The sequence below is a fragment of the Macaca fascicularis genome, chromosome 10 (genome assembly GCF_037993035.2).
Source record: "Macaca fascicularis isolate 582-1 chromosome 10, T2T-MFA8v1.1".
NCBI classification, from domain to species: domain Eukaryota; kingdom Metazoa; phylum Chordata; class Mammalia; order Primates; family Cercopithecidae; genus Macaca; species Macaca fascicularis.
The window spans coordinates 84,991,354-85,005,618 of record NC_088384.1 but is presented as its reverse complement, the minus strand read 5'-3'; the positions used below and the strand labels follow the sequence as shown (position 1 = coordinate 85,005,618).

Here is a 14,265-nt window from a genome sequence, read left to right as displayed (position 1 = left end):
CAGCAAGAGCACAGTGGTGAGATCTCAGCTCACTGCAGCCTCCACCTCAGGGTTCAAGCCATTCTCCTGCCTCAGCCTCCCGAGTAGCTGGAACTACAGGCATACATCACCACATCCAGCTAATTTTTGTATTTTTAGTAGTGATGGGATTTCGCCGTGATGGCCAGGCTGGTCTCGAACTCCTGACCTCAGGTGATCTTCCTGCCTCGGTCTTCCAAAGTGTTGGGATTACAAGTGTGAGCCACCGTGCTCGGCCACTTTTTAGCATTTCTATCAGCCCTCATTAACTCTAGACTTCTGTAAAATAAAAATGCATCTATGTCTAGAGAAAAGATATGGGAAGTAGAGTCTGGGTGGGGGCTAGGGATAGTCCCAGTCACTGGAGTAGCATCACTCCATATTGGGCCCCCTGTCAGCCCCTCTGTGGGGTGGTCCTCTCTGGAATAGGAGATGAGAGCCCCATTACACACCCGGCGACCAAGTCATTCTCACTCGTCTGCTGCAGGTGATTCAACTGCAGAGCCAGGCTGACAAGGATTAAGACGGCGGAATAGCAGCTTCCCTTTCACATCTGGAGTCTTTCTCTGTGCTTTTCACATGACCTCTGCCAAAGAGGGACCACAGAATAAATGGGCAGGGGTTACATTAACATACTTGTGATTATGTTTGGCTGTGATTGATGGTGAATGCCCCCCCCCAAAAAAAAGTAGCTTAGAAAAATAAGACAGAGGTTTATTTCTTCCTTGCATGAGCAGCCTGTATGCAGGCAGTTCTGGGCAGGCCAGGTGGTGGCACCATTCTCAGGGCCCAGCTCTGTCCAGTCTCCTCTCCACCATCGCTAGGGTACATATGGTTCTGCATGGTCTGAGACAACCGCTAGAACCTTGTCCATGTCCAGATAGCAGGATGGAACAAGAGGAAGAAAACAGGCAAAGGGCATTTGCCAACTGTTTAATATAAAGAGGTTTTCTAAAAAATAAAAAATAAAATAAAAATTGAAAACAGGTATTCAAACAAATATTACCAAGTACACATTCATAGCAGCACTACTCAGAGTAGCTGAAAGGTAGGGACAACCCAGATGTCCATCAGCTGATGAATGCATCAACAAAACATGGAATATTCATGTAATAGACTATCATTCAGCCATAAGAAAAGAATGAACTACTGATACATCCTCCAACATGACCGAGCCTTGAAAACATTACGCTAAGTAAAATAAGTGAGACCCAAATCACACATTGTGTGATTCCATTTGTTAATTTATGAAATGCCCAGAATAGGGCTGGGCGAGGTGGCTCATGACTGTAATCCCAGCACTTTAGGGGGCCAGGTGGGTGGACAATTTGAGGTCGGGAGTTCGACACCAGGATGGCCAACATGGTGAAACCCCATCTCTATCAAAAATACAAAAAAAATTAGCCGGGCGTGGTAACACCCGCCTGTAATCCCAGCTACTCAGGAGGCTGAGGCAGGAGAATCACTTGAACCTGGGAGGCGGTGGTTGCAGTGAGGCCAAGATCATACCACTGCACTCCAGCCTGGGCAACAGAGGGAGACTCCATCTCAAAAAAAGAAAAGAAAAGAAAAGAAACAAAAAGAAAAAGAAATGCCCAGGATAGGCAAATCCATAGAGACAGAAAGAGCTGGAGTTGGCAGGGGCTGGGGATAGGAGGAAATGGGGAGTTCCTCCTAATGGATTGGGGGATTCTTTGGGGAGTGAAGAGAAAGTTCTGCCACTAGATAGTGGAGATAATTGCATGTTGTGAATGTACTAAACGCCCCTGAATTGTACATTTTAAAATGTTTTAAATGGCAATTTTTATGTTGTGAATTTTACCTCAATTTTTTAAAAGAGAGATTTCCTGGAAGTTAATACCTATAACTTCTGCCTATAAGTTTTTGGCCCAAATTTACCCTCATGGCCACCGAGCCAGAGTGGAGCCTGGGAAAGCAGTGCCTGTACATATGGGGGATTTCATTACCAGGAAAGAAGGAACAAGTGAACATCAGGATAGATATTTATCTGGCAGTCCACCACATTAGAATTGCTGCTGGCACTGATGTTCTCAGGAAAAAAAATCTGAGAAATTGCCCCAGGCCTGACACTGGAGTTAAGCATTAACTCAGGGAGGTGGCGAGGAATCAGAGTTTGGAGATGTCACACTGTGGGCAAAGCACCTCTGCGGCCTCCGTGTGCTCACGTCTGGAATAAGGGTTAGGAGTATGTGATCGGTCTCTAAGGTTTCTTTTCCCGCTGATGTCTTTTAAGTATGTACGTTGATGAGTCAGTTATAAGAATCACGCGACTCCTGTCTCTTCTCCTCCCTTCACCCAGACTGGTGCAGAAGACAGCCCTGAGGCTCATAAATATACATAAAGCGGTAAACCTGAGAACCTTAGATGGCTGAATACCTTTCCCTCCTCTCCTTTCCTACACATTCTGACAGGGTGGGCTGTGATGAGTGCCATGTCAAGGGCTTTGGGGTTAGGGAGACAGGATCATTGGATCCTTGATTTGGGGGCTGGCAGAGCAATCCTAGGGTTAAGGGACAGGATGATGACTGAGGGAGGCAGCTGGTGAACGGTTCAGAACCACACCGGAAGCTTGATGAGCACGCTCTCAGCTGGCACCCCTACTCGGGGATGCAGGGCAGGCTGTCCCCTTTGTCCAGCTCCCGTGAAGACAGTTCTTTTGGAAGAGATGTTTTCCTTCCAGGAGCTCGGTGTCTCTCCTCTGTCAGAATCCAAACGCTAGCAGGTGTACGATGCAGCATGAGGGCCCCTCACCACCTAGGGCACTTTCTGGACTCAAAATCCTACATGAGACGCTCTTCCAAAAGGTTTCAGGACCACAGTGACAGGGTAGAGTCAGTAAGACCTGGTGAAGAGGAAACACCATTTTCTCTTCCAGACCACTCTTAATACTTCCTAGCCGCCAAATGTGTGGGGTTTGTTCTCATACCAAGCGATTCTCTGTGGACACCACTGGGTGTCCTACAACTCAACTCAATTCTCACACTGTTGGGAGTTAGCACACAGCCCACAGGGTGTGCACACGCCCCTCAGTCCCACAAGACTGCCCCACTTCAGATGCCAGTGCTTCAGAAGTTGTCACCTGTGCTTCTGACCGACCAGATTTAAATCAGGAGTTCCCACCAGCCCCTTCTCAGGTTTGAAGATTTGCTAGAACAGCCTACAGAACTCAGGAAAACAGATGACCAGTTTATGATAAAAGGATACAACTCAGAAGCAGCCAGATGGAAAAGGTGCCTGGGATAAGGTGTGGGGAGGGGCGCAGAGCCCCCATGTCCCCCTCCCAGCACTTCCATGAGTTCAGCCTGGAGGCTCCTCAGGCCCCATCCTTTGGGGTTTGGGTTTTTATGAAGGCTTCATTCTTAGGCATGATTCATTAAGTCATCAGTCATTGGTGATGAAATCAACCTCCAGTCCCTCTCCCCTCTGTGGAAGTGGGTAGTGGGCATGAGGCTGAAAGTCCCAAGTCTCTAATCACTGGTTGGCTCCCCTGGCAACCAGCTCCCGTCCTGAGGCTATCCAGGAGCTGCCAGTACCAGTCATCTCATTAGCATACAAAAAGTCACTCATCATTTTGGAGGTTCCAAGGGTTTCAGGAACTTTGTGCCAAGAGAAAGCAGAGATCAAATATATATTTCTCATTATGCCACACCTGGGTTCAGAATCCTGGCTCTGCCAATTTCCAGGTATGTGACCTCAGATAAACTACCTGGTCTCTGAGCCTTGGTTTCTCATTGTAAGATTTCATTGACCACATACATAACGTGTTCTGTGGACTGCGCATAGCAGTTGGCATAAAGAAGGCTGATGACAAAAGTGAGCCCCACTTTTCCTCCTCCTCCTCCAGCTTGCAGCAGTCTCGCACATCCCACAGCCACCCTAACAGAGAGCAAGGCTTGTTGGTGCTGCCGGGACTCATGCTTGGTGTCAGAAAAGGCAGAGATGATGAGTGTGGGCTCTGGAGCCTGCAGTCCTCCACTGTGGAGTGGGGTGACCGTGACCAAGGTACCTGGTTTCTCTACACCTTAGCTTCCTTGTCTGTAAAACAGGACGTCTGCAAGTGTCTGCCTCATAGAGTTAATGAGCTAATGCACATAAACACTTTGAAAGATGGCTGGCACACAAATGCCCAGTAAACTTCAGCTAATAGTATGATCACCACCACCACAGTCACCCCAGGTCTGACCTAGTGGGGCATGCAAAGTGCCCCTCATGTTCTTTCTGCAGGTTTCCCTGTTGGGAGGCACCCTGGAGCTCAGTCTTTTCTTTTTCATCCTCTCTAGGGACAAGACATTGGTCTCTGGGATGAATGGGAGGGGCCTCTACTATTGACACAGCCGCAGCAAACAATGCATGAGCTTTGGTGGAGCAAAGAAGGGTGTGGGCCTGTTGGGAGAGGCAGGTGCCAGCAAGAGATGCTGAGTACCCTGCCCCTCTTTCCTTACCTCTGTGCTGGACAAAGCCTTCTGGAGACGGACTTTCTACTTTCAAAGAACTCGTGGTCTAGAGTGAGCTTTATCTGGAAAAGGACATGCGTCCTTTGGGATTTGGGGGTGGGGTGAAAAATCTCTAGGAAGGCTCAAGTGGTCTGAAACCATATGTTCCATAGAGTTCTTGTTTTATAAAAATATATATTTCCAGAGGTTTTTATTTGAGAGCTCTTCTCTTTTGTTTTTCTTTTCTTTGCTTTCTTTTTTCTTTTTTTTAATTTTGAGATGGAATCTTGCTCTGTCACCCAGGCTGGAGTGCAGTGGCATGATCTCAACTCACTGCAAGCTCCACTTCTCAGGTTCAGGTGATTCTTCTGCCTCAACCTCCTGAGTAGCTGTGATTACAGGCATGCGCTACCATGCCAGGCTAATTTTTTAATTTTTAGTAGAGATGGGGTTTTGCCATGTTGGCCAGGCTGGCCTCGAACTCCTGACCTCAAATGACCCACCCACCTCGGCCTCCCAAAGTGTTGGGATTATAGGTGTAAGCCACTGCACCCGGCCAGCCATTCTTTTTTCTAAAGCGAGTAAAGCTCTACCAAATTGCAACTGGCTGGGATGCACAGAAAGTAGTGAGCAAGATTGGCAGGAGGAGAGGGGAGAAAGTTGGGGGCCGTTTCCCTAGAGAGATCTGGCATCTATCAGCTGTACACAGCCATCTAGGGCTCAGTGTTTGCCAGTGTCTGAGTTCTGGGCTGTCTCTGTTGGCTACTCAGGTACAGGAATGCTCATTTTCCCCCTGCTCCCTCTGTCCTTTCTGTCCTCCCTTATTTCTTCCCTTCATTCAACAGATCCTTGTTGATTGCACGAATGTCTCAGTTTCCCTGAATTTGTGCAAAAATCTATTAATTTATTCTTTCAATGAATATTTGTTAAATGAATGAGTGAGTGGATGTTTGAATGAATGAATTTAGCACCCTGAACTGGGAGTAAGCTCATCTCTTGAGTCCCCTCTCTCCAACAGCAGGTTGGCTCACCATCCCAGGGAGCCTGCATTTTACTGGAGAGGGTACCTATGGTGACCCTCTGCCCCATCTCCAGTGCTCTTGAGTGGAAGCCCCTCCCCAGTCCTGCCCTGGCCCCTACTCGCTCCTGTCTCACCTTTCTCTCTTCTCCACGAAGGGCCCCTGCTCTAGACAAATAGCATCACTCCTTCTCTTGTGCCTTTGAGCCTCTCCTTCCCACCGTCTAGAATGCAGGCTGCTCTATGGGCCCCTGACAAAATTCTCTCTCCTTTCAAGGCCCAGCATTTTCAGTGTAGCTTTTCCTGATCCCTACAACTGAAAGTGATTTTTTTTTCCTGCCTGCATCTCTCATACACCTTTCCTGGATTTACCCCATTCCATCATTCATGATCACTTATGCTTGTCTTATCCACTGCTGAAGCTCTTGGAGAGTTACAACTACACTTCATACACGTTTACACTCCCAACATTGTGCCTCACACAATGTCCTATGAATAATAGTTGCTCTAATATTTTTATTGAATGAATACTTCATATTCACTTTTCCTTGTAGACTAAATTTTGAGCTGTTGTCATGACGATTATCTCATGACATTAGTCTTTTCTTTGTTCATTTATTCCTTCATCTATTTATTTATCTAATTATCCTAATACAGTCAAGCAGTGCGCTAGGCATCAGAATAGAAAGATCAAGAGGGCGCCGGGTGCAGTGGCTCATGCCTGTAATCCCAGCACTCTGGGATGCCAAGGCGTGCAGATCACTTGAGCCCAGGAGTTTGAGGCCAACTTGGGCAATATGACAAAACTCTGTCTCTACAGAAAATACAGAAGTTAGCTGGGAGTGGTGGCTCATGCCTGTAGTCCCAGCCAATGGGGAGGCTGAGGTGGGAGAATCCCTTGAGTCCAGGAGCCAGAGGTTGCAGTGAGCCAAGATCACACCACTGCACTCCAGCCTGAGGCAACAGAGCCAGATCCTGCCTCAAAAATAAAATAGAATAAAAGATTAAAAAGGGATGTTCTGATGCAGACAGATGGACACATATAAAAAAGAGCTGTGTCTGGCACTGGAATGCACCCTCACACTCTCATTAGAGCTGTGGCCTCTTTGTAAAGACAGAGACCAGTTTGGTTTGCAGAAGAATGGGTGACGTAACCTCTTAAACATAACTCATAGGAAGATTTCCCAAAAAGTTTCTTTCAGCGAACACTTGGTACATCGTGGCATCTCTCATAAACCCTTCTCAGTTTAGCTCCGTCATCTTCACAATCATGTGAGAAGAAATCAGGAGGGTGGATTTTGAGATGTTTGTCCTCGAGTCTTATCCAGGTCATTCATGGCCTTTGACCTGCTCCTATAAACAGCTCTTGCCAGTGAGCATTTGCAAGTCCCCTCTCAGCCAAGGATTCCCCAATCACTAGTCCTAGAAACACTGCTCAGAGTCTCCGCCAGCCTCCCTAGCATCAGAGGCCCAGGTCAACACCAAGGCGTTACAAATACAGGGAAGGTAAAGGATGCAAAAGTAAACATTTGCTGGATGCTGGAGAGGCGAAACATGCTTGGCGTCTGGGTACACACAAGGGTACAACAAAGAAGCCAAACCAGGATGATGGGTGTGAGAGAAGTATCCTCCCTTCCGTTCTTTTTTTTTTTTTTTTTTTTTTTTTTTTTGAGACAGAGTTTTGCTTTTGTCGCCCAGGCTGGAGTGCAATGGTTGTGACCTCGGCTCACTGTAACCTCCGCCTCCCAGATTCAAGTGATTCTCCTGCTTCAGCCTCTTGAGTAGCTGGGATTACAGGTGTGCATCACCACGCCCAGCTAATTCTTTGTATTTTTAGTAGAGACGGGGTTTCACCATGTTGGCCAGGCTGGTCTCAAGCTCCTGACCTCAGGTGATCCGCCTACCTCAGCCACACAAAGTACTGGGATTACAGGCATGAGCCACCATGCCCGGCTCCTCACTTCAGTTCTGTTGGAGCCCCCATCCACAAAGCAATGAGAAATGCTGAAAGCAGACAGAATGTAGGCGCTCTGGTGACATAGTTCTCCTCATTGATTGGATGGAGTTCCACTGAACATTTGGCCTGTTCCCTAAGGGCCGAGTGACAGCTCAGCAGATGGAGGGGAAAAGACACTCTTAGCTGTGGGAACAGGATGCACAGAGGTTCAGCTGTCTGAAAGGGCAGAGCATTTTCTGTGATCTTGCATCCTGGGAGCTGGCATAACTGAGACTAGAAAGACTGAATGGGAATAGGTTGTGATGTTCTTGCTATGCAAGATCAAGGTCTTTGGATTTTAACGTGATTCTTTCCAGGAATTTGGCTCTGCCCTCGACGAGCCTCACCCCAAAGCTGCTCTTTGGTAACTTACACCATTCCCCCACACCACCATTCCTTGCCTCCTAGGACTTCAGGTTCTCTTTTCTGCCTCACAGCTCTAGGACTCCAGAGTATCAACTGGCAGACGGCCTTCAACCGACAAGCGCATCACACACACAAGTTCTCTAGCCGGGAGCTCATCTTGCGGAGAGGCCAAAACTTCCAGGTCTTAATGCTCATGAACAAAGGCCTTGGCTCTAACGAAAGACTGGAGTTCATTGTCTCCACAGGTACCTGCGCATTCCCCTCCCTGCCCAAACACACACATACCTGAGTAGCCCTTGTGCATTCAAGGAGTGATGGGGACCATAGTGGGACCACTGGCATTGGGCTCTAGCCTTACTCTGTCAATGATTCAATGTGGCCTTGGGCAAGTTGCTGTCCATCTCTGAGCCTGACTGAGAGTCACCATCCTCAAATCAAGAGGGATCTGGCCTGTATGTTCATTCCAGTTACTTCCAGTGGCAGAATATGGTGCTTCATTGGCTCATGTCCCCCACACGGGGGTTGTATTGGAACCTGGTCTCTCCACAGTCTGACCAGTGCTTGTTGGTTTTTCTCAACCTCTGTCTTCTTTGACAGGGCCTTACCCCTCCGAGTCGGCCATGACGAAGGCTGTGTTTCCACTCTCCAATGGCAGTAGCGGTGGCTGGAGTGCGGTGCTTCAGGCCATCAATGGCAATACTCTGACTATTAGCATCTCCAGTCCTGCCAGCGCACCCATAGGACAGTACACAATGGCCCTCCAGATCTCCTCCCAGGGCGGCGTCTCCTCTGTGAAACTTGGGACGTTCATACTGCTTTTTAACCCCTGGCTGAACGGTAGGTGTCTAACCACCCACACTCTCAGCCCTGGCCTAAGCTAGAAAAGAGAAAGGGGATGGTGGAAATGATCTTCACAGGCTCAAGTTTGATTAGGGAAAGTCCATGGGCTGTGGAAAGGGTGCAGAAGCTAGAAATGAGGAGCTCTGACACTTCAGCAGCGTCTGAGTCTGGGCAGTCCCTCTCTCTCTCCAAGTCCTCACCATTAAATGGACATCCTGCTGTTTCTTCTGGGAATATTGTCGAGATCACATTGAGCTTTTACAAACTGCATAGCATGATTCATTTTAAGGGACAATACCACAGTATAATTCCACAGCTTGGAGATAGCTTCCTGCCAGAAAGAGCAGGTGTCTCATCCCCAGGGTCTCATTTTCAGACCCTCAAGTCATCCTAGCTTCTCTTTCCAGCTCATAGTTCCCACAATTGGAGTTGGAAGAATTTCAACCCAAGGGTCAGGGGAGGGCTAAAGGTGGGGCTTGCTCTGACCCCCAGGCCAGTTCAGGAGTTGGAGAAGAGGAGGAATGATCCCTACAGTCCTCCTAGGATTCTAGTCCCTGGTGTCTGCTTTTTGTATCAAACAGCGGATAGCGTCTTTATGGGTAACCATGCTGAGAGAGAAGAGTATGTTCAGGAAGATGCCGGCATCATCTATGTGGGAAGCACAAATCGAATTAGCATGATTGGCTGGAACTTTGGACAGGTAAAAGGGTCATAAGGAGGCTGAGGGTAATGTCCCTTTTACCCAAGAAGCTCAGCAGCTTGCCCCACAGATCAATGGGAAGTCCCACATCTGTCCATCTGCCTGCCCTTCTATTTGTTCATGCATTCAGAAGACTTTCATTGGCCACCTATTATGTGTCAGACCCTGGGATCCACACTAAGGATACAGGAGATGAATAAGACAGATCATCTTTGAAGGGGTCGCAATCTAGTGGGCAAGACAGAACATACACATAACTCAATTGATGCAATGAAGTAGTATTGGTGCCAGGATGCACACATAGATATAAGGCCCCCTAGAGACACTGGGGACAGTGATGTAGCTTCTGTTTTTCATTCCATGTAAAAATGTGATGAAACTTCCTTAGTGTGCCCACTCAGCCTTTCCAAGCCACACCCTCTTGGTCCTTTATTACAGTGATGCCCATTTGAGTCTACAGAGTTATCAGATTTGGTCAGTTTAGAAAACTTCAGGTATGCCCTCCACTTTTTATTTTGTCCACCAGACAAAGGCATTAGAATAAAGCACCTTGGGCGGGGTGCCTTGGATATCAGAAGGATGTGTGCTTGGACCATCTACAGACCCTGTCTGTAGTCAACTGGAGCAAGTTGGCTATCTCCTTTATTGTGAGGAAGGAAAAAAGAGAAGGATAGTGAATAGAGTGCACCTAGGAGTGGAACAGAGGCTTTTTTTTTTTTTTGATGGCATGGTCAGGGAGGGCCTCACTTAGAAAGGAGCCTTTCATCAGGAACCTGAAGGAGATGAGGGCACCAGACAGAGATCCTGGGAAAGAGCATCAGGCAGAAGGAAAAGCAAATGCAAAGACCTAAGTCAAGAGGAGCTCAGCCTTCTCAGTTTGAGAAGCAATGACTTCAATTAAGTCTTATTTTGTGAAAATCGCTTCAAATACATATACGTAACAAGAGATTTTATTTTTATAACTTAAAATAAAATTCTCCAGGAGTCTCAATAACGCGTTCAAGATTGTAGGCAGGCCAGGTGCGGTGACTCACGCCTATAATCCCAGCACTTTGGGAGATTGAGGCGGGTGGATCACCTGAGGTCAGGAGTTCAAGACCAGCCTGTCCAAAATGGCGAAACCCTGTCTCTACTAAAAATACAAAAATTAGCTGGGTGTGGTGGTGTGGGCCTGCAATCCCAGCTACTTGGGAGACTGAGGCAGGAAAATCACTCGAACCCAGGAGGAACCCAGGAGGTGGAGGTCACAATGAGCCAAGATCGCGCCACTACATTCCAGCCTGGGTGACAGAGCAAGACTCCGTCTCAAAAAAAAAAAAAAAAAAAAGGATGGGAGTCAGAGACAGAAGAAAACTCTGAGATGAGTTTGGCCTGATTATACAGATGGAGAAATCAAGGCCAGACAGGCTAAACGGCTTGCTCCTGAGGTTTGTGGCAGCCAGGGCGTCGGCTAGACCAGGCCACCTCCCATGCATTCACTTTAGGAGAGTTTGCACAAGGTCTTATGCTTTTTTCTTTTTTATAATTTTTTAATTTATTATCCTTTCCTCTCTTTTTTGGTTTTTTGTTTCAAACGCTGTCTTTGAGGAAATACACAGGGTCTTGTGTGTAGTGAGTGCTCTGGATGAGTTTGCGGGGTTGAGGGCTGGGCATGGTGGCTGTCCTCAGTAGCTCTCAGTTCCAGAGGCCACAGAGTCAAAGGATCTGACAGTTCCTGTGGTTCTCACCAGTGTAGTTCCCTTCTTGAGCCAACTCTCCTTGTCATTTATTTCATTGTAATGTATGGTCTCATTCTGAACAGTTTGAAGAAGACATTCTGAGCATCTGCCTCTCAATCTTGGATAGGAGTCTGAATTTCCGCCGTGACCCTGCTACTGATGTGGCCCGCAGAAATGACCCCAAATATGTTGGCCGGGTGCTGAGTGCCATGGTGAGTAACAGGAAAATGATCACAACTAGTTGTCATCATATATTGAACACCACCTGTGGGCTAGGCACGCACACTCTTTATATATGTCATCTCATTAAAGCCTCACCAATTACAGCTGGTGGTTAGAATCATACACATTTTACCAACTTGGAGCACAAGGCCCCTCTAAGTTACAGGGCTTGCCTGAGGCACACAGTGAGTATGCGGCAGAGGCAGAGCCAGGGGTCCAGCCAGCTTCAAAGTCCTTTCCACCACATCATGAAGCCTTTCTCAGAGGAAAAGGGAACTTGCTCTTTGGGTGCCTGCCAAAGATGGGAGAATGCAAATCTAGGGCTCTGCTCCATCATTGGGCCTCCTGGGAAAGGAAGCGAGACCCCTATTGAGCTGGAGGTGGTGACCTCCTTTGCCTAACTCATCTCTTCCGCAGCCCAGAGCACAGCCCAGAGTGTCAGATGGTAGGCTGCCTCATTCATGATCTAGATGGGGAAACAAGCTTGGAGAGCTGAAGTGGCTTGTTCAAACCACACAGCATGCGAGTCAGACCAGAACAAGGCCTTCATGGAAAAGGCCTGTGCCCCTACAACACACACACACACACACACTCACACACTCACAATCTCTCTCTCTCTCTCACACTCACACACACACAAGCTAGATCCCCTAGGAGGCATCTATGGCTCTGCGCTCATTGCATAGAGAATGTCTCCATCCAGTCTGGGCGTGGTGGCTCACGCCTCTAATCCCGGTGCTTTGGGAGATGGAGGTGGGAAGATGGCTTGAGCCCAGGAATTTGCTGCCAGCCTGGGTAACACAGTGAGATCTCATCTCTACAGAAATTAAACAAAACAAAACAAAACAAAAACAAACCTAGCCAGGCATAGGCAGACACAGTGGCTCACACCTGTAATCCCAGCACTTTGACAGGTGGATGACTTGAGCCCAGGAGTTCAAGACTAGCCTGGACAACATGGCAAACCCTGTCTCTACAAAAAAAAAAAAAAAAAAAAAAAATTAGCAGGACATGGTTGCATGTGCCTGTAGTCCCAGCTACTTGGGAGGCTGAGGTGGAAGGATCACTTGAGCCCAGGAGGTAGAGATTGTGGTGAGCCAAGATCATGCCACTGTGTTCCAGTCTGGGTGACAGAGTAAGACCCTATCTCAAACAAACAAAAATTAACCAAGCATGGTGGCACATACCTGTAGTCCAGCTACTCAGGAGGCTGAGGCAGGAGGACTACTTGAACCCAGGAGCTTGAGGTTACAGTCAGCTATGATGGCACCACTGCACTCAGGCCTGGGTTATAGAGTAAGACCGTGTTTCCAAAAATATTCGTCCAAAATATCTAAACCTAGATCAACCTGCTCAAAAGTTGTAAGTTAAAAAGCAAAAAGTCATGATCAGGCGCAGTGGTTCACACCTGTAATCCCAGGACTTTGGGAGGCTGAGGCAGGGAATCACTCGAGCCCAGGAGTTTGAGACCAGCCTGGGCAACATAGTGAGACCTCATCTACACACACACACAAGGAGCCAGGCATTGTGGCACATGCCTGTAGTCCCAGCTACTCGGGAGACTGAGCTGGGAGGATTGCATGAGTCCATTGGTCGCAGGCTGCAGTGAGCTATGATTGCACTACTGTACTCCAGCCTGGGTGACAGAGTAAGAACCTGTCTCCAAAAAAAAAAGGTGAAAAGTCAAAGTGAATTCTTTACTTTAACCCTCTTAAACTAAGTAATTGCCCAGAAATTCTGTAACCTTTATTTATTTATTTCTATGGTTCATGGTTTAGGCATTTCTTGAGCTCTTGACTTTTGAGTTGGATATGTTCATGCTAATGAGCTAGTTACTTGGTTAGAAATGTGAACAACTTCTCAGCTGCATAATAAATATGTGGAGTGCCTCTGAGAGGGCTTCTGGAAAGAGCTGACTCTTAGACTGAGCCTGGCAGGAAAGGAGTAAGGTGGCCCGGGGAACTCAGAGGCTCTAAGGAGATGAACGAGGACCTGAGTAGCTGAGGGAGGGTATGGAGAGGAAGTGAGCCTGGAGCAGAATCTTGAAACCAAATGGCCTGGAAGAGGTTTGATTAAAGCCCTGGTGACTTAGAAAGCTGAGCCTCTTTGTCCTAGGAGAGAGTGGGTGAGGCCAGAGGCTCCTGCAGCCACTGACTCACTCGCACCCCAGGGCCAAACCACTTTATCGTGGAGCCAATTTCCTCAGCTGCACCTCCCAGATGCTCCGTTCAGACCTCCCAGCTGGGCTGGGCCATGAACTAATTATGGCCTGTGCAGAGCTTTGAAATGCTCAGCTTTCAGCCAGAGATGACCATGCTGATAGCCACTTTGGAGGCTGGGGCACCAGTGACTCAGGAGATGGGGAAGGACTGCACAACCTTCTGTCTTGAAGGAGGCTCTGTCTTGCCTGACTCTGCCATGACAGCCCAGGCCCTCCTGGAAGGGGTGCAGAACTCACCACTGCACTGAGGGGTGGCAAGGCTGGCCACGGCCTGTTCTGGGCAGGGATCCTTTTGTGTCCAGACTGTCCATTCTCATAGGCCTTGCCCCTTACAGGCACTCCAAGGAGAGGGAGTAAGACACACAGGCTGGAGGAGCCCTCGGAGATCCTGGTCCAGCCTCTCATTGCACAGTTTAGATAAACGACAGCCAAAGTTTCATAAACCCTGACCCTTGACTACAGAAGACACCTCCGAGCGCCTTTGTCTTAACTTTCCCTTGAAAATTCTCTTCCCTATTGGAAGGTGAAGAACTAAGGCCTGGAGAGGTGAACAGACCTTTGTGCAATCATCAAGTTGGCAAGTGGCAAAGTGGGGCTTGTAACCTCGCTGTCTCCTTTTCTCTTTTAACTTTTATTGTGGAAAAGTTCAGACCTATATAAAAGTAGAGAGAAAAGCATAATGAACTCCTGTGTATGCATCTCAAGCTTCAAC

At 47.9% G+C, this 14,265-nt stretch overlaps 1 protein-coding gene across 3 annotated transcripts in view; it reads left to right on the top strand.

The window, feature by feature from the left end:
• TGM3 (transglutaminase 3) overlaps window positions 1-14,265 on the top strand; it is a 136,947-nt gene that overhangs the window by 97,360 nt on the left and 25,322 nt on the right. For 2 of the 3 annotated variants that reach the window (XM_074003234.1, XM_015457854.4), the window contains 4 exons: window positions 7,924-8,097; window positions 8,450-8,689; window positions 9,274-9,392; window positions 11,194-11,322. In XM_074003234.1, the coding sequence (XP_073859335.1) occupies window positions 7,924-8,097; window positions 8,450-8,689; window positions 9,274-9,392; window positions 11,194-11,322 (662 nt within the window). Of the gene's footprint in view, window positions 1-4,419; window positions 4,545-7,923; window positions 8,098-8,449; window positions 8,690-9,273; window positions 9,393-11,193; window positions 11,323-14,265 lie in introns of those variants that run through there. The other variant, XM_065522906.2, reaches the window with a different exon arrangement.